The 27,243-nt window shown below is 42.4% G+C and overlaps 1 protein-coding gene across 5 annotated transcripts in view; it reads right to left on the bottom strand.

Moving 5' to 3' along the window:
• Nucleotides 1-27,243, bottom strand: part of EBF1 (EBF transcription factor 1) — a 449,793-nt gene that overhangs the window by 107,146 nt on the left and 315,404 nt on the right. For 4 of the 5 annotated variants that reach the window (XM_024760167.1, XM_024760169.1, XM_024760168.1 and 1 more), the window contains exon 8: nucleotides 18,618-18,759. In XM_024760167.1, coding sequence (XP_024615935.1) covers nucleotides 18,618-18,759 — 142 coding nt within the window. The remainder of the gene's footprint in view (nucleotides 1-18,617; nucleotides 18,760-27,243) is intronic. The other variant, XM_024760171.1, reaches the window with a different exon arrangement.

Genomic DNA, 27,243 nt, shown 5'->3' with positions numbered 1-27,243 from the left:
ACTTTAAGAAGAGATGACATATAATTCCGACTGGATGAATGATCCAAGCAGAATATATTCATGTATGCTTTGTTCTTTTTCTCCATTTCAAGAGGATTAGTAGTAGTCATCGTTTGATAAAATTAGCTACAACAGCTGTTTCTATCATGTTCATTAGGTTTTCTATGTTTTTAAGGAGGCTTTCTCAGGGGAGGGGGTTTGTAATTCAGAGCTCCATCTTCAACGAAACAGGCTGATGTTTGTTTTGCCCTCCTGTGCATCTATCCCTGGAAGCAGTGAAGTTACTCATTTCTCAGTTGGAAAAGCTGGCTTGGGGCAAGTTGTCAACGGGCCAGAGCCTGGTAGATGGTTCTGGGGTTTCCAACCCTGTGACAAAGGAAAGGGGAGGGTTCTGACTGCTGGGCTCAGTGAAGCAAACCAAGGTGCAAAGGAATAAAGAAGCTGCATGAAAGAGGGATCATTCAGAATCCTACATTGTGGCTGGTTTAGGGCAACGTGGTCATTAGGTGTGTTGGATTTATGCTTGTGATGGAAACGCAAGAGCCAGCAGCCTGTGCAGCCCCAGCCCTAAGAAGAGAGGATCCCCCTAGCAGTCTAGCAGGGCTCCATCGGCTTTCCATAGCCCCCTTGGTAACCCTAATTCCTGGCTCTATGCCACCACGAATGGCAGCAGCAAGCAGCTAATCAAAAATTTAGGCTTTTATACACATAGGTCTAGTTATTATAAATACACAATACCCTTAGCTGATGAAAGGTCAGGGGGCAGAGAGCAGTGAAACTTCCCATTCAAGCTTAGGATGACTTAGGTTTATTGGTATAACTCTCGTAGAACATGTGTATCTGGCTCCTTAAATGGACAAGAATTCTAGAAGTCAGGTGATACGGGGTGGTACCAAATAGGTGATCCTAACTGATGAAGCCCGCTATAAGTAATCTCTTGTAAAATAAACATGCTGACCAAACACAGTCCTAGCACCTATGCTCCACATTTTATCCTAAACAAGGACACTGCATCGGATGTTCAATCCCATTACTTAAATCTGCTTTGCCCAATATGGTAGTTACTGGCCATATGTGGCTATTGAAATTTAATTTTTAATTAACAAAAATTCAATAAAAATAGAAATTATTCTCTGGGTCACACTAGCCACATTGGTCAAGAGCTACATGTGACTAGTGACTATCACAGAGGACAGTACAGTTACGGAACATTTCCATCATCACAGGAAGTTCTATGGAACAGTGCTGATCTATGGTTCAAGTGTAAATAACTGAGCCTGTCACTGACAGAGAATAAACAGAGCTACCGTTTACGGGGCGCCCTCCACACGCCAGAAACTGTGCTAGGAACAATTAATCTCTAATCCCTCCAACAGTGATCACAAAATCAAGTGCTCACACGGCCAGGCAGGAAGGTAAATAAATAAAATGGGCTAGGGGCAACACAATGGGAGAGGTGGGGAGTGTGGCCAACTGTAGAGCGTATCCCCTACCCAAGAGGGACACAACTTCTCAGTTTAACCTAATTGTTTCCATTTGAGAATGTGGCACTACCAGCCCTACCAGCTCTTCTGGATATTAAGAGAATGTGCACATCCAGATTTTCATATAAAACGCCTTCATTTTTAATTGTAAAGCAACAAATACATAGTTTCTTAAAGCAACATGCAAACCAAACCTAAATATGACTTAGAGCTGGATTCAGTCCATGATCTGATCCATCAGTGTGCAACTTCTATAAATCCTTGGAGGGCCAATCATCTTTTAGTTATTAATTTCTGAAACTGCATGACTAATACTACCACCGACTCATCAAACAACAGACACAAACCACACCACTGTCAATTCTGTCTCTGATTGTTCAATCCCTCTCCCAGAACAACACAGAAGTCCCCAGCTAGCCCTCCTCCGCTGTGCAGATTTTCTATAAGCAGTCTGGGAGACGAGCTCCGTGCTCCTGAAGGATTTCTACTGTCATTATGCAAGACAGCATAGATAGTGACTTTTTAAGGAAACTACGCTTTGAATGTGAGCAGCATCTCAAAATCAACCTTGTCCAACCTTTAGTAATGCACAACTCTTGCTTTGTGCTTTTCAGAATAGCACTGCTTACATTTCTCTCCACAACCTAGGCTGCTGCTGCTAATGTATTTGAGTGAACTTTTATTATTGAGAACCTTATCGTTTTGAGCCAGTTTCCTCTCTTCGCTGACACATTCGGTGATGCTGCACTCCAGTGTTTGTCATAGCACAGATGTTTCCGTGGTGATGATCAGTGACGTCACAAGCACCAGGATGTGTATCATCAAACTTATCCAGACAGAGGAGCAAAAAAGAGTGAGAGCTCCACTTCCATTTGAACTCCATGTTGGACTGACTTGGCCGCCTCAAAAATTACTCTTTGGAGTCTGGGCTGTTCTATCTGGACTGCAAAGGGCAAGTATTCACACTTGCCTGTTTATGATTCATTTCTACTATCAGATTATTAATTAGGTGCTAAGTCCCACGTACGTACCAAAACCCAGATTAACCTGCCTCTGATGCCCACTTTCAAAACAATACTGCCATGCTCAGAAGCTTTCTGTCGTTTCCCCTTAGCCTACAGGATCAAGTCCACCCTTACAAGTCTGGCTGATTCGCCCCTTCCAACCTCACCCTCCACCTATCCCAAACTGGAAGAAGGGCTCAGCAGCACTTGGGACCACTGGTTCTGGATTCAGGAGGTCTCAGCTCACATTCCAGCTTCTCCACTTACCAGCCTGGGCAACTTACTTCACTTTTCTTTTCCTTTTTTTTTTTTTAATTAATTTATTTAATTTATTTATTTTTGGCTGTGTTGGGTCTTTGTTGCTGTGGGCAGGCTTTCTCTAGTTGTGGCAAGTGGGGGCTACTCTTCGTTGCAGTGCGCGGGCTTCTTATTGCGGTGGCTTCGCTTGTCGCAGAGCACGGGCTCTAGGCACGCGGGCTTCAGTAGTTGTGGCTCGCGGGCTCTGGAGCGCAGGCTCAGTAGTTGTGGCGCACGGGCTTAGTCGCTCCACAGCATGTGGGATCTTCCCGGACCTGGGCTCGAACCCGTGTCCCCTGCATTGGCAGGCAGATTCTTAACCACTGCGCCACCAGGGAAGCCCCTACTTTACTTTTCTTATGTGTCAGTTTCTACCACTCTAATTGGGGATAATACTTAAAGGGAACCCACCTCATGAGGTTATTGTGAGGTTTAAATGAGTTCACCTAAATTTACAGAGCTCAGCACAGAGGAAGAAATGAATAAATGTGAGACAGAAGGAAGGTGGGGAGGAGTTGCCAGAGGAGGAGGAGGAAGGGCGGGAAGAAGAAAATAAAGATGATGACGGCGGACTCTCCAAATACCCTGTCTCCAAACACGCTTTGCACGTTTCCACCATTTCTTTTCAAGGAGGTCATACCACTCACTTCCACCCAAATAGTACTTTGCTGAAAGGCTGGTCTTTTGTGGGAAGCTGTTTCTATCCCAGTCTACAAAACACTGAAACTTCAGTGAACTCCTTCATTTGTCACTTACTTCACTTTTTCTTGAACTTTTATCCTTGTATACAAACAGATGTGTGTGTGTGTGTGTGTGTGTGTGTGTGTATACAGCTGGGCATGTGTATATATACACATATACGCAAAACAACCCAACTATCAACACATCCCTTGAAGGCAGGGACCTCATTCATTCACAAACTGGATAGTCAGTGCTCCGCACTTAACCAATACCTGACAATTAACTAGCATTGTTACGTTTTCAAAGTGGTTGCCCATAATTATCACAATTAATATCAACCGCAAGTGGTGGGCAAGGAGATGTTATTTTAAATTCCACTTTACAAATGAGGTAACTGAATCTTGGAGACTCACTTGAACCTGAAACTTTGAGAATCCATATTGGTTGATAAAGTCAGATCTTTAAAATACCCAAACTACCCTTCAATTTTGGTATTTATCTGAAATTTCTGCTCAGTTTCGCTAAACTTCGACCATGTAAACACAGCCAAAGTCCCATAAAATCTTAGTTGTGAAATTCCTTATTCCCAAGATAGAGGGTGGATATTTATTAACTTTACAGAATATTACTACTCGATTTCCAAGTAAAGTTATTTTCCCCCTAAGACTCAGCCCCACAGATGAATTATAGTAAAATCTCTCTTTACCTTCTTCTGTTTCCAAGTTCAAAAAAATGGCATCCTAATATAATACCACAAGTGCCAATTTAAACACAGGAACACTGAAAATACTGCCAGACTTTGAGGCTTAGAAGCTTTCCTACTGCTGTTAAGTTGGGCCGCTAAACCCATGGTCAAGAATCCGAACATCAAATATAAGTGATAGCAGCACTGTGAGAACGTACATCTTTAAACTGTAGGACAGTTCCCCTTAACTTTCATTTTCAACTTGGACATTATCCATCTCAGTGGTGTTCATTACAGAATTTTGCACATATAAAGAAAATAATAAAAGTTTACTGATTAAATAGGTTATCCTAAAACAGTAACTTAATAACATTTTCCCCAACTTGTCTTTTTTTTTTTTTTTTTTTTTTTGAGCAACAAGGATTGGATTCCACAGGCTTTAGCTAACCAAACCAAGAAGAGTTTCTAGGTTTCTACCAAAGTTGAAAGGTAGAGGAATCTGAGGTCTGACTTTAAAGATTTGTTGCACATAACAGTTACTGGAAGAGCACAGCTGGCATGGTGATTCAGCCAGAATATTTTAGCAAAGAATGACCCATGGACTTCCCTGGTGGCGCAGTGGTTGGGAATCCACCTCCCAAAGCAGGGGACATGGGTTCGAGCCCTGGTCCAGGAAGATCCCACATGCCGTGGAGCAACCGAGCCCGTGTGCCACAACTACAGAGCCTGCACTCTGGGGCCCACGAGCCACAGCTGCTGGGCCCGCGCGCCTAGAGCCCGTGCCCCGCAATGAGAGAGGCCACCGCAGTGAGGGGCCCGCGCACCGCAGCGAAGAGTAGCCCCCGTTCACCGCAACTAGAGAAAGCCCACGCACAGCAACGAACACCCAACGCAGCCAAAACTAAATAAATTTTTAAAAAATGAATGACCCAAACTCTGTTTTCCTGCTCTACTAGGAAATGACAAACCACTCTGGAACCTCTCTGGCACTCATTTCCCTCCCCCACAGCCCCACACATAACACACCTAAAAGCATCTGCCTCCAAACCAGCGCGTAGGACCTCCTCAGCCTGCTGCCTTCCCAACTGCGCTCAAAAGAGAAGTAGCCAAAGAATAAAAGAGAGTTCTCGATTTGTACCAACCACATTAATTTTAATCATTCTTCTAAATAACAGCCAGAGTCTACTGCTATTTGTACGTCTTCTGACATTTTTATTGCTGTGCCCCAAGGTGGATGAAAGAAACTGATGTGTTGAGAAGAAGCCCCAAACCTGGCGCTGTCTCTGCCTCTATTCCCCATGTTCTCCTGCTGTACAGCGCTCCCGAACTAGGGGGGAAGAATGTGGGTTTGAACAACTGGCGTCCTGCTGATTGCAACTGTCAGTTAAATAAGCCAGTAACACAGGAGCGTATGTTCACACATAAAATATTAATTGCACAGATTGGGGTAAAAATATATTAATACGTGGGTTCCACTTTCATGCTTAGTGGTCAGATAAGTATTCGGCCAATTCAGTTCTATTTCTGCGCCCCACAGTCTCGACAGTGTTACTTTTGTGTTTCACTTTTCTTCTCCTTCTCTGGTTACCGTCTGGTTTCCCATGTTGGTGCCTTCATTATGACTGACCAGCAGCATACGTTTAAGCAGGATTTTAATTACTAGGTCATCTCCTAGCCAACTTGCCCAAGGCAGGCTGGCAGAAAAGCCCTACAATCCATGCCTTAGACTTTCCCTTGCTCCTCTCCAGGTAAATCTCTTTTTTTTCTGAGGACGCTAGAATCATGCTGATGGCATCATATTCATCTGATAAAGATGATGATCACCTAATTTCTATAAAGTTTCATTTCTGTCCACTGAGTATTTCAAGTTGCAGGGCTGGCACAGAGTGGTTGAGATGGGGTGCCTGATAGCGTGACGTGATACCAGGATTTTTTTTATCTTAACCCAGAAAAGCACCTTCCCATATATCACTGCACATGCCAACTAACGTACCCTGGGGATTTAGCACAGATCTGGCTTTTCAATTTGCCTTTGAGTAACGTCGTCAATTTGCTTCAATTGAAGCAGGAATTATATTACATGATCAAATGGCAGGAGAATTTCTCTCCACCTCTGAAGTCCAACGTGAGGGAATCAGCAATGACTAAAGAGTGGGAAAGAACGGTGGTGATGGCCGACTGCGTCCGCTACTTGGATGTCCAAATGCTGCAGATACAAAAATCTGACTCTTTTTTTTCTTTTTGGCCACAACCAAATTTTTGAAAGACGGCTTCAGTGTCCCTCATTTGCTAAATGGAGAGAGTAATAGTAGTGCCCTCCTATGGTGGTTAAGAGCATTAAAAGAGATGATATAAAGTGCTCAGCATTAAACCTGATGTTAGTAAACGCTCAAAGGCTGCTATCATAACAGCAAATTCACCATCACTCGAAACACTGGTCTAAAAGTTAGCATTTTACTGGGCAAAGAGGTCTGTTAGCCTGTGATTGTAAAAATACATTGGATCCACTTCTCCAGGTCAAAGAGAAAGCAACCTATGGGAAATTTCCAAATTTATTTTCTCAAAAATGGATCTAAGACCTAAGCCACTTTCCCATTTGGGTCTCCCCTAAGCTGCTGCTGCTTCTTTTTTTTTAACATCTTTATTAGAGTATAATTGCTTTACAATGGTGTGTCAGTTTCTGCTTTATAACAAAGTGAATCAGTTATACATATACATATGTCCCCATATCTCTTCCCTCTTGCATCTCCCTCCCTCCCAATCCCACCCCTCTAGGTGGTCACAAAGCACCAAGCTGATCTCCCTGTGCTATGCGGCTGCTTCCCACTAGCTATTTTACCTTTGGTAGTGTATATATGTCCATGCCACTCTCTCACTTTGTCCCAGCTTACTCTTCCCCTAAGCTTCTAATATTTTGTTCCCATGTGGAATTTTGGATATGCTTTCCCCTCTGCCTAAATTGCTCTTTCCTCCTTGCTTGACGAAATGCTACTCCTTCCTTCTTATTTTAAATTTTAAGTGTCCTTGATTCTTCAGACTTGGCTGAGTTCCCTTGTTTAAAGCTCCCTTAGCAGTCTGTATTTCTCCTGTAGAGTGCTTACCATTATTTCAAGTTAAGTAATTCTACGTGCAATCATTTGCTTTATATCGACACATAAATATGCACACACACGTGACTGTATACTTCATAATGTCAACAATTGTGGCTGCCTTGTTCACCTCTGCATCTCTATGGTCTAACAGAGTAGGCAGTCAGTAAATAAATGTAAGTAGCTGAGTGACTGAATGCTGAACGAATAGGCCAGCGAACTAGGGAAGAATCATCAGAGTTGTTAACATATTAAGGCATTAAACAGACTAGCTTAAAAAAAGTTGAGACATCTTCCAGTGGTTATTAACTGCCACTACACCCACACTGGGCTTCCTCACTGGATAAGGCAGTGGCTCTGTGGAATCGGGTTTCCTAAGCTGCTCTGGTCCCCCTTCTAGCAGCAGGCACTCCATTCTCATGGGGGTTAAAATTAGCACCAGTAAGCTCCCCCTGCACTGGGCTCTAATCATGCAAGGGCCCAGGTGGATCTCGCTGACAGATGTTAAGGTTAGAAGGAAGGGTAGCAGCCAGATGAGAAAACAGAGCCACCCCACTTCCGGAGGTACCAGCACTTCCTGTCTTTAGGCTTGGCTGGTTCCTGCCTGCCCCGCCCCTCCCCCCATGCATTGGTTTCAACACAGTTGCTGCTCTTTCTGTCATTTGAACTCAAATCCTATCTTGGAAATTGATGGGCGATTCTGCCCCTGACAACACAATGTCAGCTTTGCTCAGCGTCCAGCTGGTTCCGTATATATTATCATAATGCGCTGCCTGGGTGGACCCTGGCTGATGCTCTCCCTTGACTCAAATCCTCCCTTCCACACTAATTTCTGCTTTCTGACATGCAGACACTACTTGTTTAAAAATAAAAACAGAGGTAACAGCTTGGGAGACATTTTGATTTTCAAAATCCTGTGAGGACATTAAGTCTATTCTCATGGTAAAACTGAGCTAAAAAGGTTTTCTATTAAAAAACAACATTTGACTCATAAAAAAAAAAAGTGTTTCCCAGGGTCCTATACTGTTTCCTGGTGACATGAAAAAAGTATTACTTCTCCCAACCCCTAAGCCCTCCAAAACAGTGTTTCCCAAGCTTCAGTCCTGATTTTGCTCCATCCTCTACCACTTACTCTATGACTTAATTAACATTATACTTGCTATTTTTGTTTACATTGACTTACTTTTTCTTTAAGTTCAATCTTGCCCTCAGCAAGAATAGCTGTGAGGGAGATCAGCTCCATGCTTTGTGACCACCTAGAGGGGTGGGATAGGGAGTGTGGGAGGGAGACTCAAGAGGGAGGGATATGGGGATATATGTATATGTATAGCTGATTCACTTTGTTGTACAGCAGAAACTAACACACCATTGTAAAGCAATTACAGTCCAATAAAGACGTTAAAAAAAAAAAAAAGAATAGCTGTGAGACCACAACTTGGGACTGCTTTGTTTTTTTGATTTTCGCTTATGCATTAAGATAGACATAACTAATTTAAAAAACTTTTTTGAATGATTTTTTTCTATCACCTAACTGCATGGGAAACCTAGTAAAAAAGCTCACTGCTAACCAGTGAACCAAGCGAATTCAACACTACACCATACCAGCTGAAGGAATTCAGAGAGAAGAACGCCGGGTGAGAGCTACCTAAGGCACAAGTGGCTGTGTATGGGTTTTTCCAGGCCTCCTGGAACTCACTGTCAGTCTCCTGCAGAAATGCCCAAGGCAAAAGGAAGTTGGCCTCAGACCTGTCCTGTGGAGTGAACATCACCTTGGTATGTTGGTGGTCACTCACCAAAGCACTGTGTGTATAGCAGCTCAGGAGATCAGCTGGGCTCAAACAACAAATCATCAGGGCTTAAAGGGCTCATCAAGCTCCCTGTCCCCAGCCCCACTTAATAGATGAGGAAACTGAGGCCCAAAGAAATAAAAGTACATAGCGGAGGTCACGTGGCAAAGTAGGGACAGTGCTCTGTTTTCATATATTTCTGCATGCGTGAATGAAAATGTTCAAACAAAGAAATGTTTCAAACCCACTCCTGGTCAGTGCCCCTAAATATCTCATCTTAGTAAGATTTATGATCAGTACACAGAAGCTCTCATCTGCATATTCACATCACTTGAATCCTTTGATATTCTCAAGTAAGTAGAAAGTAATTAGGAAGAGGCCCTTGGCTTGAAACAATCAATTATGCAGATAAACACGATTGGAATTATGATGCTTTTGTAACCAAATAATAAACAAAAAATTAGGCTTAAAAAAAAGTTCTGTCATTTCGGTCCAAAACATAGGCAGAAAGCACCATTCTGTCACCCCACCCCCTCCCCTGACACTGTGTGCTTATTAAAATAAGTTAGGTGTGGTTCAGTCATTTATTAGGTCACACAAAATACCAAATACTGGAAGTTTCCCACAATTCACAGGTTTCTCAAGAAATTCATAGAAGAAAACTGCCTCCCCGAATCCATCTCCGTTTCCCATGGTCCCTGTGGCATGAGGTTTAGTAACCCTTCAGTGCCCTAACAAGGAGACTGTTAGTACCCTAACTGTCATCTAACTCAAAATCTCACACTTTCTCCTGGTCTCCTTTTCCTCTACCTCGTATGCACGCCAGGGAGTCCATATGGTCAGCAAACCACTTCTAGATGAATTAGAACATCCTTGTAAATAAATAAAATATTACAAGTCTCCCTCTTATCTTGCCAGCCCCACGGAAAACATACCAGTCAGCAAATGAAACCAGCATTTTCTTTATTTGACTACAGCCATGAGAAAAGTAGGGCTGTTGAAGGGAAATGAACTCTAAGGTAAACTTATACAATATGCCCATGAGAAACAAAAAAAGATATATCTGGGCTAACTTTTGAAAGGTCTGTTTAAGATACCAGCAAAACTGCCTCACTTGTATCGAGGAAAAATAAGAACAGTAGGATAAGAGATGCAAAGAACACCAGCATAATGTATAGAGCAAGTAGTCTATAAAGTACAGACTCTGAAGTCGGGCTCTCTGGGTTTGAATCCTAGATCTACTACTTATTTGCTGTGCAACTCTGGGCAAGTTACTTAACATCTCTTTAGTCTCATTTTCCTCATCTTTACAGCAGGGTGCCCACAGCACCATGCGCACAATACAGTCAGGCCTCAATGAGTGTTTGTGTCATTATAGTTAGTGCCACTATTCCACAGAGCTCTGTGGTTAGGCAGACCTGGGGTTGACTCCCAGTTTCAACTCTAATTGTGCCTTTGCATAAGTTATTAATCCCTCTAAATCCCAGTTTTCCCACCTGTCAAATGAGGATAATAACTGTTATAGCTTATAAGACTTGTTGGAGGATTTGATGACATGATATAAATAAAATGATTACCACAGTGCTGGCACATAGTAAATGCTCCAAAAGTGTTAGCTGACAATAGTCCCCAAATATCAACAACAGCAATAAGAAGAAGAAAAAGAATACATATTACTACCTGGCATGGTCACTATTAAGCAGGGCAGCAAAGTCTGAGCACTGTTTCTCCTTTGTCGGCAATGCTGTTGGTGGTGTCATATTCAAATAAAGATAAAGTAGATCACCTGCTTAGCAGTGACCTGTGGCTCATGAACTCTTTAATCTGCCTGATGCCGAGAGCTTGCTGGCTACCAAATCCCCAGTGTTAGGATTTCTGGTGTTACCTGCTTTATGGATTACTCAAGGGATACTTTGAAAATCAGTCTTCACTTACATCCTTGTTCATTATCTTGACTTCTTGCCGGGTCCTTTCTATTGCAAGGGAAGACAAAAGACACCTTCCCCGCTGCTCAAAGAAAAAGGCCTGATTTGATGCTTGAAAATCTGGGGCCTCCTTCCTCTATTTTATGACACATCTGGATATTCTTAACCCTAATGTTCTGTTCTCGTGTCTGTCTTGCTTTTTCAAGTAGGAAAATCAATTGATAAGATGTAACATGCCACCCTCAGTAACAAAAGATGACATCCGTATTTTTCTGCTAAACGAGACCCTTCGCCAAAATGCTCTTACCTAAGTGGGGCTGGCTGGAGTTCTGCACCAACACCAGTCCTATAAAGGGCCATTGTCCAAATGCAAAGCTCTGAGCATTCATCCTCTGCCCTTGTGTTTTGAAGGTGCATTGCATTTCTGTCAGGAAGTTGGTGAGATTTTACAGACATTCTTCTCATGATCCCCAGAATCGCAGAGAGACCCCTGCAAGCCTAGGCCAACCGGAATTGGAAAGCCATCAGGGATGGACCCCATGCCCTCCGACATCTGTGCAACTCCTAAAATCCGTACTTGCTGGCCAGCATACCATGGGCAAGAGCAAAGAGCTCTAAATGGATTTGGACGGAAACTAGCAATGTGAGCGTAAGCAGTGACATGCTCTCTCCAGGTCTGTTTCCTTCTCTGGAATATGAAGGGTGTGTTAGATGACGGTCTGTACTTCAGTGGCTCTTCACTCAGAGTGAGCTGTGTGTTCAGTCACTGACCACAGTGGGAGGGGAGCGAGAGACTTGGGACGGCATGTTTCTCTTTGTTGTTTAGTTTATTTTCACTTGTCCAGGTAAGTCTCTACAAGTTCAGAAAGTAAATTTCTTAGCTACTTATGGAAAAAGAAAATTAATAAGCCAAAACCATCTGGAAAAAGAACTCTTCAAATGTTGGACTTTCTTCTTATTTTGAACACATGCACTAGTAATAGAATGAGAAGTGATCAGGGGGACAGCCCCAAGGCACAGCCATCTCCGTCATGAGCTTCCAAAGGCTGGCAGGGAAGGGCAAGGTTATAAGCCACTCAGAGCAATCTTGCCCTGGGCTTTTACGACACACTAGGAGTCCATGTACTTGACACTGAGCTCTTAAAAGGCTTGCGTGGCCCCCAGAAGTGACATTTCACAACTGTCTCTGACCACGGCCTGAGCATCCACACAGGCCTGCGTGATCTGACCCTCAGCAGCTTCCCCAGCCTTGTCTCCTGTCACTCTCAGTGGCCAGAGCAACAGGAACCATCACAGGCTGCTTTTGGTTCCTTGAACTCACCTAAGCAAAACAGTCTTTGCACATGCTATTCATCTGCCTGGAAATTTGTTTCTGTCCCCTTGTCAGGGGAAAACTTACTCATCTCTTAGGTTTGGGCATAAATGAGATTTCCTCAAAGAAGTCTTTCCTGACACCTCACTTCTCCTCACTCCTTTTACGGTCCCCCTTTTATTTATTTTTTTAATTTTTAAAAATTATTTATTTATGGCCGTGTTGGGTCTTCATTTCTGTGTGAGGGCTTTCTCCAGTTGTGGCAAGCGGGGGCCACTCTTCATCGCGGTGCGCGGGCCTCTCACTATCGCGGCCTCTCTTGTTGCGGAGCACAGGCTCCAGACACGCAGGCTCAGTAGTTGTGGCTCACGGGCCTAGTTGCTCCGCGGCACGTGGGATCTTCCCAGACCAGGGCTCGAACCTGTGTCCCCTGCATTGGCAGGCAGATTCTCAACCACTGTGCCACCAGGGAAGCCCTACGGTCCCCCTTTTATACACAAGTCTGATGAGTTAGTGGTAAGTTGTGTTTAGCGTCTTTCTTCTCTATTTACATCATAATTTTGTGAAGACAGGGACTGTATCTGCCTGGGCTCCTGCACCTAGCTCCCCATCTGGCATGTAATAGATGCTTAGTATGAAGGAATGGAGGAAAGAATGATCCATTACCGACATGACATAAGAATGATCTCTTACTGACACCCTAAGAAAGGGCTACACCAGAAACAGCCAGTGGATTTCTCTGTTCTCCTGAAGACCTGTTTCTCCAAAGGCACCTCAGGAGGTATCAGATGAGCAAAGGCACGCATCAATGGCTTCAGTCCAGAGCACCAAAAAATAGTGCATGCTAAAAGGTCTAGAGACGGCCCCACCCAGCTCTGAGAAAACATACAAAAATTGAGGCCAGAGAAGCAAAGGGACCTTCCCAGAGTCACACAGCTAGTTAACGGCAGAGTCAGGACCGGACCCAGCTCTCCAGTCAGACAGCCGATCCTCGTCCTATTAGATCCAATGGACACTTACTAGCCACTTCTTAGGGCCTCATTACAAAGAAGGGAGGAGAGGGAGTCTCTTGTTTCTTTGGAAGCTCCATGCTGTCTCTCAATTTGGAGTAATCTCCCCAAGCCTGAACTGTCTTTCTCCACATGTCCAGAAAACAACAAATTTAAGTGCAGCTGGGAGTCAATGGGGCCGGATACCCAGGGGCAACCAACAGCAGCAAAAACTGCTTCTGTCTGGAGCAAAAGGATTCAAGAAGGTCAAATGCTAAAGAGCAAGAATAACACCATATTGTCAGGGGCAGCTGGAAGGGGCCACTACAATGGAAAGGTCAGAACTGACTGGTGGTGGGGAAAATCTGATTCTTTCTCTACTGCTGTACTTACAGCAAGGAGATAGGCCCAGCAAGTCTAACACCACTCTTTATTCTACAAAGGATTTTCAGTTTGACCAAACTCCACTTCTGCTTTATTTTGGGATCCTGGCACCATTATACTTCACATGTCAATCTCTGTAATTACTGTGAGGGGAGATTTAATTCATTCGTATCTGAAGCTCACAAAGCTAAATTTCAATCGCTTTCCATTTTAAAAAGCGAGGTGTTTTAAAACATCTATGCTTGAGCCAGGAAACTAAGTCCTCAGGTCAGAACTCATCGACAGTAAAATGTTCATCTTCTCAAAACTCTGTGATGACCTAGATGGAGGGGGAAAGGGGAGGAGGGAGGTCCAAGAGGGAGGGGATATAGGTATACACGTAGCTGATTCACTTCACTGTACAGCAGAAACTAACACAACATTGTAAAGAAATTTTACCCCAATTAAAAAGAAAAAGTTCAAACTGTTTCTCAAAAAATCAAATAAAAACTCTTGATTAATACAGTCCTACTAATTTTTCAAATAAATATGAAGGTTTGTACAAATTCGTAACAATTAAAAGAAAACACCTTGATCTGAAGAACATCAGATCAGGGCCTTAACCCCACTCCCAGAAAGGGTGCTGGCCAGGCGCCCGACCCGCTCAGATCTGCCCAATGATCCCGGAGCAGGCAAGTCCCCCAACAGTGCAGAAAGGGAAGAGAGCGGAGGGAGGGAGGCAGAAAAACACATGCACGCCAAAAAAAAAAAGATGTCCCCTAAAATAAAATGAGCATTTAAACTGCTTGTCAGCCGGCTCCCTAACAAAGCCAGTAGTATATTCACAGGCATTTGCATAAATGCTGCTGGTGAGTTCACCATAGCTGCTAGCGCTAATGGTCCAGAAAGTAATTTAGTCACTTCTCCCAGCATTCTATGTCAGAATGATGAGCAGCAGCACTTTGCCTTGTTGCATATTAGATCATTGGATAATAAAGTGTTAGCGCATGCAAGCTGACAGGGTCCCTGCACTACAGCTTTTGAGGGCACCGCTTCTTGCCACAGGGGGGAAAAAAAAGAGAGAAACTGACGCCACGGTAGGCCTTACATTCAGGTCAACACAACCTGAAACTCAGAAGAGCAACGATAGTACACTCCGCAGGCCCTCTGAAGATCCCCAGCACACAGGCCCTGGAGTCTGCCCAAGTGATGCGGAAGGCGTGGGAGGGGCACACAGGCCAGAGCTGTGCATTTACCGCCCATGGGGTCAGCTCAGCTGCTCTGATCCCAAGCCTATGCTTTTCCAAAAATCACAATCCTGAGAGCAGTTAGCTTCTGAGGCTGCTTCTCCCCACAACTGTACATCTTCTACAAAGCTGTTGCTTATACAGAAAAACCTCACTGGCCTACACTCGCTCATAAATATCTAGCCAAAGGAAATCTCAGTATTTATGAATGAAGAAAAAAATAGGAGGGAGGACAGTCACCACGAGATCCAGCGTGCCAGGATTCACCCTCTCTGGACCACACCAGAGTCTATGAAATAAATCCACCTTTGTCAACTCTCCTACTTGAAATACAGGGACAGTTATTCGAGCACAGAGGTCTGTGAGTCCATGGGTCACACAGGGAAGAAGGCGTGAGTGTAACACGTGGTCGCTATTTCTCTTATATGCAGAAAGATGAGCCATGGAAGAGAACTTTCCTCCAACCTTCTGACAAGCGCAAGACAAACAGAGATGTGCAGAACGGCTCAAAATAATTCAGGCTACCTGTAAATGAGATGGTACGGAGCCCAGAAGGAGGGAAAACAAGACTCCTACAGGTCACCTAGGAGGCGAAAATACTGCGCACAGTCTCGCTGTGGGGCAGCTGTGTGAGGTGCGGTGGAGGCGGGAGCGGCCGAGGAGGGCCATGGCTCTGTGAGTCTTAAACAGGGCATTCTTCAATGGCAAGATGAAGCATTACCATGCCCCCAAATTGATGCAAACTAGCATCTAAGTCCACTCCCACACATCAGCAATGAAGAGCCCACAGTCACTCTCTGCTGAGTAGATATTTATGTATCAGCATGAAGCGTCTAAGTGAGTGGGTGGTTATGTGTGGTTGGTTGATTCATTCTGCAGAGAAGCAGATTTCCAATTATTGTCATTACTGAGAACCTCAGAGTGTCTGCCTTTTTATTCTTCTGGATAGAAGTGAAGTCAGGTTTTGGTGAGAGGGAGGCCCCCTAGCTGAAAGAGACAGGACACACCCAAGTCCCCAGTGATGGTTAACCGTAAATAAACAGTGAAATGTCATCATTTTCTTGAGTGACACACTAAGGAGAACATGGCCATTTGTGGACTGGTCACCTGCAGCAGAGGAGTAAAATGTTGTCTTTAAAACTTAGAATAGTTTGTTGTTGTTTTTTGTTTTTTGGGTTTGTTTTTTTTTTTTACAAATTATGCGAATCTAAAAGGAAAGGTGGTGGCAATGGATAAATTAAGATTAGGTTTACCATACCTATACAAATACAGATTAAGTTCATATATCAAAAAGCCCGAGAACATAGCAAGGGAGGTCTACGGAACACTCTGTGATCTTTTACACGGGAAAAGGATCTGTACGTGAATAGATATATATGATGTACGAATGAACCAGACTGTGTACACCTAGGACAAACTGTATTCTAATCATTACCCCAATTAAAACAACAACAACAAAAAAAACAACTTAGAATGAAATGCTAGCCCAGCTGAAATATTAATATGTTCACCTAGAAGGGAGAATATTTGAGCTGGGAGGCAGCTTAGTGACGTTCTGATGCAGAGATCTCCAAATGTGAGCCTGTGGCTGTCTTCTACCTAAGTGACTTTCCCCCCTGTTCCTCCCTTCAGGGGCTAAAACATTTGTAATTAGTTACCAGCAATTAAAAAATAGGAGAGTTTTACTTCTGGTCAAACTGGAGCATCTGACCCCACCCGGCTCTCCCTGCCCTGGGTGACAACTGCCTGGGGCTGGGGTCGGCAGAGCATGAACTTGTCCTTCTTCCGCAGTCTCCACCCAGCCCACTTCCCCCGTGCACGTGACCTGCCCCCACCCAAGGCACACATTTCTTTTTTTTTTTTTTTACCCCCTACAGATCATCCCTTTCATTTTGCCAAGAAGGAAACTAAGGACCCCAAAAGGTAAGTCGACTTGTCCAAGGTCACACAAAGGCCAGAAATGAAGCTCAGACCTGAATTTGGTTTCCCGGCTCCTATTTCAAGGCTCTTTTTCCTCCACATCACGATGTCAAATAATGTTCCTGACCGCCAAGCCCTAGAGGCGTCCTGGCTAGCTGGTTGTTTTTTACTGGTTTGTGTTGGGATTTTTTTTTTTTTTGGTGGAGGGATGATTTACAAGGCATCGTGTGCTCTCCAACGACCTTCCCAAGGGCAGGCATGGGAGCTGGATGTGGTCTGCACTTGGAGCACATTTTGAAACTGTGAATCCATGACTGTTAGATACCAAAATGACAGTCAAGTCTGTTCCCAGACACGACAGTAACTAACCAGTCATAGTCGAAAACAAGACTTTAGCTTTTAAGCTAGTGCTGTCCAAATTGTACCGACTGAGTATTTACCTATTTTTTCCTTCTTCCTTTCACCTAAATACCTCTAATCATACAATGCCTGAAGTGACTCCAAGGGTATTAAAAGGCAACATTACTGTAAAGTGAGGATTAGAATAATTTTAAGTACAGAAAGGGAACTAGGAATGTAATCACGAGCAGGTGTTCCAAATGGCCTCCTGCAAAAAGTAATATCCATACATCTCAGCACTAATGAAACCATAAAGAAGTAGCTTTTGGAATACGATGGTTTATTTTAAGAAGACTGTAACACTGGATTGGTAAAGAATCCCTTCTAAGAGTGTTACACCTGGCTAATTAATAAAAAAGTACAGTTTTGTGTATTCCTTAATTGCAGGGGGAAAAATCAGGCAAAATGATGACAGTGGTGTGTTTATTAAATTGGGACGCTGACAGGGAGAGGAGTTTTCTACCTTATGAACTATATCACAGACAGCTCATGGCCCATCAAAAAATCAGACAATCGGGTGGTAGTTTGTGTGATAGTGTTTTTAAAAGAATCTGGATGACCTAGCAAACTGGAAAGTGAAGTGGGGAAATGAGTTAAGAGTTTAATTTGAGGAGACTGGAGAAAATCTACCATGTTGATTGATATCCAGTAGAGTCTCAGTCACTGTCCTGGGTGGGTAGATGGATGGATGGATGAACAGAGGGATACATTATATATACATGCAGCACAGAAACATTTGGACATATGCTAAATCCAGCCTATAGTTCCTTTGAGTGGCATTTACTTTCCTTGGTTCAATTTTTTGCCTGATTTCCTCCAGTCCACTCAAGGGTTCAGCTCATTAGCCATAAAAACCAAGACAAATGTGATTTCTCCCCACCAAATTCTACCTACATAAAGCAGGCTGTATCATGTGGTAATGAGGGTAGGGGTGTGCACAGGGCATGGGAGGGACATTTAGTTTGGACTTTATATTCAGAAAACACCTCCAACCTAGACTTCGGACCTTATCTCCAAATGAAGTTAAGTATGTAGTCACAGAGCTTACACCAGCAGGACTGTAAAGACAGTGAAGTTCATTATACAACCAGGTCAACCATAAACTTAAAATATATCATGATTTTTGTTGCCCTGTTTTGGCCTTTCATTATTTTTTAATCAAGTGGGAGCTTAAAATAAAGCAGGGGTCCAGTCTCCCTCTGTCTTTCAACCTGAAGGAAGGATGTGTCAGCCATTTCCAGGGTAGGGAGCTATGCAACAAGAAAGGCTGGCCCTCAAAGACATCCTCCTGTCTTTAAATACTCAGCATCAATATTGTTCAACAGGACATTTGAAATTTGAAAAGGGGCAGAACATGTGGTGGAGTTGTAAGAAAGAAACCAAATAAATGCACAGTTAAAGTAGCAATGCCAACCAATGAAAATGATTCGCCTACCATGTTCCAGATAAGAGGGCGTACCTTCCGAGGGGTCAAGCCTCCGAGCCCTCCGCCCATGCTTGGAGTTATTATGGACAAACATATTATCAGAGACTGCCAGGACATGGCCATCCACATTGACTGTCGTAGACACCACGACCTGGAGACAGAAGAGAGAAACGAAGGAACATTTTAATATAAAAGCATGGAGGGTAATAAACTCAAGTTAAATAAATAACAGCTGGGAGCTGAAGAAAATTGCATAGCTATTTCACATAATAACTGGTGCTTATGCTGTACAAGTCTAACAAGAGGAGCTATTGATGAGTGGGTCTTTGGCATGGAACGCTTTTGATGCAGTTTTAAGTAAAATTGCACAGTTTATAGTTATACAGCAGAAGGTACACTGTTAACCATAATTTTAACAGGAAGATCTTTATTAGCATATTTTTTTTTTACACAAGGGTGGTTGTGTTTCACCTAAATTGCCCTACAGTTTAGACACTGAAGCAGATATCACAGTTGATCATGCAAATAAAAATCTTTTGAATCTTTAAAATATTTCTTCCCCCCAGCACTGCGTCAGGGTTAAGGGGATAGAGAAATGAAAAAGAGAGGTTTCAGTGAGAGCTGGGATGAAGCTTTCTCTCCTGGGTGTCTTTTTGGGGTTTCTTGTACTTTTTTTCTTACTACATTAGTTTAGTTAATCAGACATCAGACCAAAGCCCCCCTCACCACCATCACCACCACCACCACCACCCCAAAATCCACACTAATCAAGGGACTTAGAGCTGTGTTTCAAAGCCAAAAAAAAAAAAAAAAGAAAAAAGATACCCCTGGCCCAAGGTACATTCAGCTACTGTGGCGGTCTCATAAACAGACTGAACGGAGTTTGACGGAAAGGACAGAGGCAAAGGTGTTTTCTCAGAGAACTTTGACTAAAACACTGAGACAAAATGACCTACAGTTCTCCTTATATTAAATGGGTAAGAGGATTAAAACCCAACCCCACAGAGATATGTTTATTCATGCGACCTCTTACAACCAAATATAATAATTGTCTGTAATTGCAGCTTCAGCACCCACCTCATGCTCTGACATGGGAAACAGCAATCAGCCGGCTCCCGTTTAATCCACCTATTATGTTGACTAATTAACTTTGCTCCACAGTTTATTTCTTCCTCCATTATCAGCCCCTGTCAGCCGCAAGCACCCTGCAGCACAGGGGGGACCTCAGGCTCTTTGATTGATCACCGATAGATTGACATGCAGATTAATTTAATTAGAATCACCTCACTTGAGAAATGAAAGACAATGGCAAGAGGGCTAATAGATCTGCTCTCATAATGAGGCGAACCTCCAGAGCCAAGGCTGAGGTTTTCTGATTTATTTTTGCTCAATTCCCCGGTTGCTTGGAAAGACTCGTGCTTTAATTGCTCTTGGTTTTGAGACGCCTAAGCCCCCGAAGAGGTGAAACGTTTTACGAGGATTGGCACATACTGAGGCCCCAGTTTCTGAGGAAGACTTTTCTCCAAGTTGGGGAAAGGGGACCCTGACTTCTAGAGCCTTGTGCAATGCTACGATTTCATCACCTGAGTTGGGCAGAGGGGAAAATGCTAGGCCTGGGAACCGTAAGCCCTGCCTGGCAAAGCACCCTGCCCCCAATCCACCAATGGTTGCCATACTTAAAAGTTCCACTGTCCCCTCTTTGACCTAAAGGCATCCTGGCAAAATATGGCGGATTTCCTTCCCCCTTGCCTTCAAGATGGCAACCAAATTTTTTGTTGTTGTTTTCCTTCGGGTCCTCCCCTCTGCGGACCCAAGGCCCTGCTCCTTTTATCAAGGCTCTAGTATTTCTCAGACCCATGAAGCAACACTGTGGCCATCCTGCCGTGGGGTCTCCCAGGGATGACTGCTGCGGAGGGCTTCTGTGGGATCCCCTCCACCCTCCCTCAGGGTCTTCACCTTGACTGCCCCCCCCACAACCAGGACTTGGAGCCTCGCCTGATTTTATTTTTTATCTCTATTTTGTTAAAATGCAAAGTAAACAATTAAGAGAGTCCATTCAGGGACTCAGGGTATTCTCTTTAGTCATTGTGAAACCCGAAATTCCAGCCAGGGCAAGTCATTCATGGAAGGATGCAGTAAGTTTGAAGCAGCAGTTTGCAAAGTGGTTTTTCTCTTTCTTCATGATTGATCAACCAGATGTGACAGCCTGAAGTTTCTGTGTATGTCTCATCAATTGTAGGTTAATTTAAAAGAAGAAGGAAGAAAAGGAGGAGGAGGGAGAGGAGAAGAAAGTTCTCTATTCTTTTATTTTCAAAAAGTACTATGAGCGGTGGCAGAGTCCATACTATTTAAAGCAACGGAAACTCACTTTTCTTTTTAGTTAAGAAGATGACTTCGTGGGGCATTTACAATTATGTAACAGAGCTGGGTCTTTCAGAGAAATTTTGATTTACTGCAAGACCACAATTGAGTGGTCACTGGAGTCGTTAGCTGAAGAAACTATAAAAGGAATGACAAACGGTATCTGTTCGCAGTGTCAGGAAATACAGAAAGTGGTTATTCTAGATGTCTGTCTTAAGAAAAAAAAAGGCAATGACAATCCACTGTGCACCTGTAAGACTGAGTGCTACAGGCTTAAAATATTCAGTATCATTTAAAGACCCTGTCATCTAATTCCTACATTGAACAAAACTATCGAGACGGTTAAGAAAAAAAAAAAGAAAACTACACCCTATATGTTTTTATTTTCTTGGTAAGAGAAGGATCACCAAGACCACATGTGCAGTAAGATCATTTCATTGAAAGACCAGTTACAATTGGAGAAAGATGATACAGAGAACCCTCATGCCTTTAATTTCTAGAAAATAAACACCTATTATGTTTCTCAAAAACTCGTAACACAACACATTTTAACTTCCCTACCCTGAAAAAATTTCTCTCATTCCAATTTGGAAATGATCAGGATATAGTTAAATAAAATAAATGCTGCAATTAATCCACAGAGCAACTTGTAAATAAAAAAAAAATCTAATGGTGAGATGCAAAGGGAGCACTGAAAAGTCCTTTAAAAATAAGCCTATAGTAAGAAGGAAAAGGGCCTGTACAGTTTAAACACAAGATTAATGAGGTGCTGACACATTCATGCAGGCAAAGGGACAGATGGACCTGCCAAATCTTCCACCTTCCCAAATTGTGTCAACAAAACCCAGCTTGAATTTGAGACAGATAAACATGGAAAATGATTTTACACTTGGACTCAACCACCCCTTCCCTTTCAACCTCCTTCCTCACTCCCCTGACCCAGGGTAAGATGAGGAACAGGTATATTTAGAATTTTATGATATCTGTTATAATTAAAACTTTACTCTCTAGAACTGCACTAATACAGTAATCACACCTGTGGCTGTTTCATTTTAAATTAAGTAAAATTTAAAATTCCATTGTTCCCAAGTTTCCACAGCCACATTTCAAGTGGTCAGTAGCTGCATGTGGCTGGACGCCACTATAATAGGGCAGTTATAGAACATTGCAGAATATTCTACTGGACAGTGCTGCTATAGAATGGTTTTTTGTTGTTTTTTTTTTTTTGCGGTATGCAGGCCTCTCACTGTTGTGGCTTCTCCCGTTGCGGAGCACAGGCTCTGGATGCGCAGGCTCAGCGGCCATGGCTCACAGGCCCAGCCGCTCCGCGGCATGTGGGATCCTCCCGGACTGGGACACAAACCCGTGTCCCCTGCATCGGCAGGCGGACTCTCAACCACTGCGTCACCGGGAAGCCCTACAGAATGGTTTTGAAATAAATTGTTCCAACTTATTCATGAGGATGCCCAATTTATTCCTCCTGAAATAAGTATTAAGCCAGATGGACATGTTTAGGGTCATATACATATATATTTTTATCCTTGTATTTTTTGGAAGTAAATTTCTATTTGGGGAAGGGGCATGGCTTTTTAGTATAGCAATCCAGAGATGTGCTGATGAATACCCAGTGTGTTCCCTGGTATCTTCTGTTTGCAACCAACCCTCCAGGTGAGGGGATAAAAAGGGCGAAGGGAAGTCCACAGGTACCCACAGACTTTGGGGATTTTACAATGAAGTTTCTGACTTCTTGGCTCATATCAGTGGTTCAGAAATTTTCTCTGTTATATCCTGGATCTAAATTCCCTGAAGGTTATTACTTTTACTATCTACCCCCATCTATTTAGAATTAGAAAAAATTCAACACAAAATTTATGACTTTTGACTCTCAATCTTTCCTAGCTGATATTGTCTTTGGCCAGCTTAACTTAACCTCTCTAAGCCCCAGTGTCCCTGCCTCTCAAATGGAAATGATAATAGTACCTAACTCATAAGGTTACTGTGAGGCTTATATTATTTAAAGTGGTTAGCATGGTATCCAGTTCTTATAGACCAAACGTTAGCAGTGGTAGCATAGTTGTTGCTTTGTTGGTGATCTCGTCAAAAAGTTCAAGAGCCTATAAACTGTTATTTTAAATACAAGGTTGCAGAAATTATTTCTTCTACATTCACTGCTCTATCAGTTTAACACTGAAATCTTACAAATTTAAAGACCTTCGTGCTCATGATATATAATCATATAATTTAGACCTCTTGTGAATTGCAAGTTTCAATGGTTTATGTAATTTTGCTCTCTATAAACCATCTTCCTATTGGCCTTTTACATTCTAGGCTTGAAATGAAATAAAACCTTACAGCTTTGAAAACAGTCCATAAATTTTCTGCATCTTATCAATGCAGTCTAGTTTCCCCAATACTTCACTTGAATGAGGGGTTCTCTGAGAGTTTTCTTATTGGTAATTATTTCTTTGCTATCATTCCTTAGGTTGTCCCTCTTCCCTTCCTATCAAGCCGGAGACTTTGTATGTCCCAACTATATTATCTCAGATTCATGAAGCATGATCTCTGTCTCATGAGCAGATTTTCAGAAAGACACAAGCAGCTACATTCAGTCATGAGTGGCAGATCACATTAACAAAAGTAGCAGCTCATGTGGAAGACGGGGTTAGGACAGAAGCAACAAAAAGAGTTGAAATCTGTGTCTTTAAATATTTCTAGAACAAATACAGCGCTGGGGAAAATTAAATCATAAAAATATTTTCACTGTTTAAATTTAGAATATTTTGGTAGGCAGTACCTCTCTCTAAAATATAACCACTTTAGCAACTTAATTTTGAATAATGATTTTAAAATTATAAATCTTGGTTTTCAATGCTAATATATGATAATTCAGTGTAAGGAAATTAGTGCTAAAGTTGGTCTATTACATGGCTTCCTTACCTCGGGGTTTAGCTTATTCTCTGTTTGCATTAATTCAGAGCCCTTAATAATGAGGCATGAAATGCATTGGCCAGAAGTACATGAAATAAAAAGGCATTAAGCAACATTCCATGGAATAATACTCGACAATAAAAAGGAACAAGCTATTGATACATCTGGATGACTCTCCTGAGAATTATGTCAAGTGAAAAAGCCAATAACAAAAGGCTACATACTGCATATTATGGGCTGAATTTTGTCTCCCACAAAAGTCATATGTTGAAGTCCTAATCCCAGAACCTCAGAATGTGACTGTATTTGGAGATAGGGCCTTTGAAGGGGTAATTAAGTTAAAATGAGGCTGTTCGGGGGGGACTTAATCTAATCTGATTGGTGTCCTTATAAGAAGAGGAAATTTGGGCACACAAGGTGTTCATGCAAAGAGGAAAGACCATGTGAGGAGAAGGTGGCCATCTGCAAGCCAAGGAAAGGCCTCAGAGGAAACCAAACCTGCTGACACCTTGAGCTGGGACTTCCAGCCTCTAGAACTTTGAGAAAATACATTCCTGTTTTTAAGCCACCTGGTCTGTGGTATTTTGTCACAGCAATCATAGCAAACTAGTACACTGCGTGATTCTATTTATTTATTCTTGAAATAGCAAAAGTTTAGAAATGAACAAAGTAGTGGTTGCCAGGGATTAGGGACAGAGGGAAGGTGGATGGGGCTACTATAGAAGGACAACAGGAGGGATCCTTGTGCGGACAGAAATATCCAATATCTTGACTGTGGTGATAGATACACAGACCTACACATGATAAAATTTTATAGCACTAAAAGCATACATACACAGATGAGTACAAGTAAAACTAGTGACATATGAATAACATGGATGGACTGTATCAATGTTTATATCCTGTATGAATACTGTACAGTACAATGTAATATTGCTCAATAGTTTTGTAAAATATTACTATAAGGGTAGACTGAGTAAAGGATACACAGGATCCCTCTGTATAATTTTGAACAACTGCATGTGAATCTATGATTATATCCATAAAAAAAATTTGACTAAATAAAAGGCATCGGCAACCAGAATGTCCTTCAATAGGTAAACGGATAAACAAACTGGTAATCCATAGAATGGAGAATGATGCAGCAAAAAAAAAGAAATGAGCTTATACTACCCAAAGCAATCTACAGACTCAATGCAATCCCTATCAAATTACCAATGGCATTTTGCACAGAACTAGAGTAAAAAATTCTACAATTTGTATGGAAACACAAAAGACCCCAAATAGCCAAAGCAACTTTGAGAAAGAAAAATGGATCTGGAGGAATCAGGCTCCCTGACTTCAGACTATACTACAAAGCTACAGTAGCCAAGACAGTATGGTACTGGCACATAAACAGAAATATAGATCAATGCAACAGAATAGAAAGCTCAGAGATAAACCCACACACATATGGTCACCTTATCTTTGACAAAGGAGGCAAGAATATACAATGGAGAAAAGACAGCCTCTTCAATAAGTGGTGCTGGGAAGACTGGATAGCTACATGTAAGAGAATGAAATTAGAACACTTCCTAACACCATACACAAAAATAAACTCAAAATGGATTAAAGACCTAAATGTAAGGCAAACACTATAAAACTCTTAGAGGAAAACATAGGCAGAACACTCTATGACATAAATCACAGCAAGATCCTTTTTGACCCACCTCCTAGAGAAATGGAAATAAAAACAAAAATAAACAAATGGGACCTAATGGAACTTAAAAGCTTTTGCACAGCAAGGAAACCATAAACAAGACAAAAAGTCAACTTATGGAATGGGAGAAAATATTTGCAAATGAAGCAACTGACAAAGGATTAATCTCCAAAATATACAAGCAGCTCATGCAGCTCAATATCAAAAAAACAAACAACCCAATCCAAAAATGGGCAGAAGACCTGAAGAGACACTTCTCCATAGAAGACATACAGATTGCCGACAAACACATGAAAAGATGCTCAACGTTACTAATCATTAGAGAAATGCAAATCAAAACTACAATGAAGCATCACCTCACACCAGTCAGAATGGCCATCATCAAAAAATCTAGAAACAATAAATGCTGGAGACAGTGTGGAGAAAAGGGAACCCTCCTGCACTGTTGGTGGGAATGTAAATTGATACAGCCACTATGGAGAACAGTATTCAGATTCCTTAAAAAACTGAAAATAGAACTACCATATGACCCAGCAAATCCACTACTGGGCATAGACCATAACTCAAAAAGATACATGTACCACAGTGTTCATCGCAGCACTATTTACAGTAGCCAGGACGTGGAAGCAACCTAAATGTCCCTCGACAGATGAATGGATAAAGAAGATATGGCACATATATATATAATGGAATATTACTCAGTCGTAAAAAGGAACAAAACTGAGTTATTTGTAGTGAGGTGGATGGACCTAGAGTCTGTCATACAGAGTGAAGTAGGTCAGAAAGAGGAAAATAAATACCGTATATTAATGCATACATGTGGAATCTAGAAAAATGGTACTTATGGACCCAGTGGCAGGGCAGGAATAAAGATGCAGATGTAGAGAATGGACTTGAGGACACGGGGCAGGAATGGGAGGCTGGGACAAAGTAAGACTGTAGCACTGACATAAACACACTACCATATGTAAAATAGATAGCTAGTGGGAAGCAGCCGCACAGCACAGGGAGATTAGCTTGGTATTTTGTGAGACATAGAGGGGTGGGATAGGGAGGGTGGGAGGGAGGCTCAAGAGGGAAGGGAGGGGCTTCCCTGGTGGCGCAGTCGTTGGGAGTCTGCCTGCCAATGCAGGGGACACAGGTTCAAGCCCTGGTCTGGTCTGGGAAGATCCCACATGCCGCGGAGCAACTAGCCCCGTGAGCCACAATTACTGAGCCTGCGCATCTGGAGCCTGTGCCCCGCAACAAGAGAGGCTGCGATAGTGAGAGGCCTGCGCACCACGATGAGGAGTGGCCCCCACTTGCCACAACTAGAGAAAGCCCTTGCACAGAAACGAAGAGCCATAAATAAATAAATAAATAATAAATAAATAATTTAAAAAAAAAAAAAAGAGGGAAGGGATATGGGGATATGTGTATACATATAGCTGATTCACTTTGTTGTACAGCAGGAACTAACACAACATTGTAAATCAATTATACTCCAATAAAAATGTATAAAAAATAATAAAATTTTTAAAAAAGGAATGAGCTATCAAGGAACAAAAAGACATGAAGGAACCTTAAATGCAAATTGCTAAATGAAAATAGCCAACCTGTAAAGACTATATACTGTATGATTCCAACGATATGACATTTTGGAAAAGG

Source organism: Neophocaena asiaeorientalis, unplaced genomic scaffold (genome assembly GCF_003031525.2).
Source record: "Neophocaena asiaeorientalis asiaeorientalis breed wild unplaced genomic scaffold, Neophocaena_asiaeorientalis_V1.1 scaffold336, whole genome shotgun sequence".
In the NCBI taxonomy this organism is placed as follows: Eukaryota; Metazoa; Chordata; class Mammalia; order Artiodactyla; family Phocoenidae; genus Neophocaena; species Neophocaena asiaeorientalis.
Note: the sequence above shows the minus strand (reverse complement) of the source record. Positions and strands in the feature narration are given on the sequence as shown.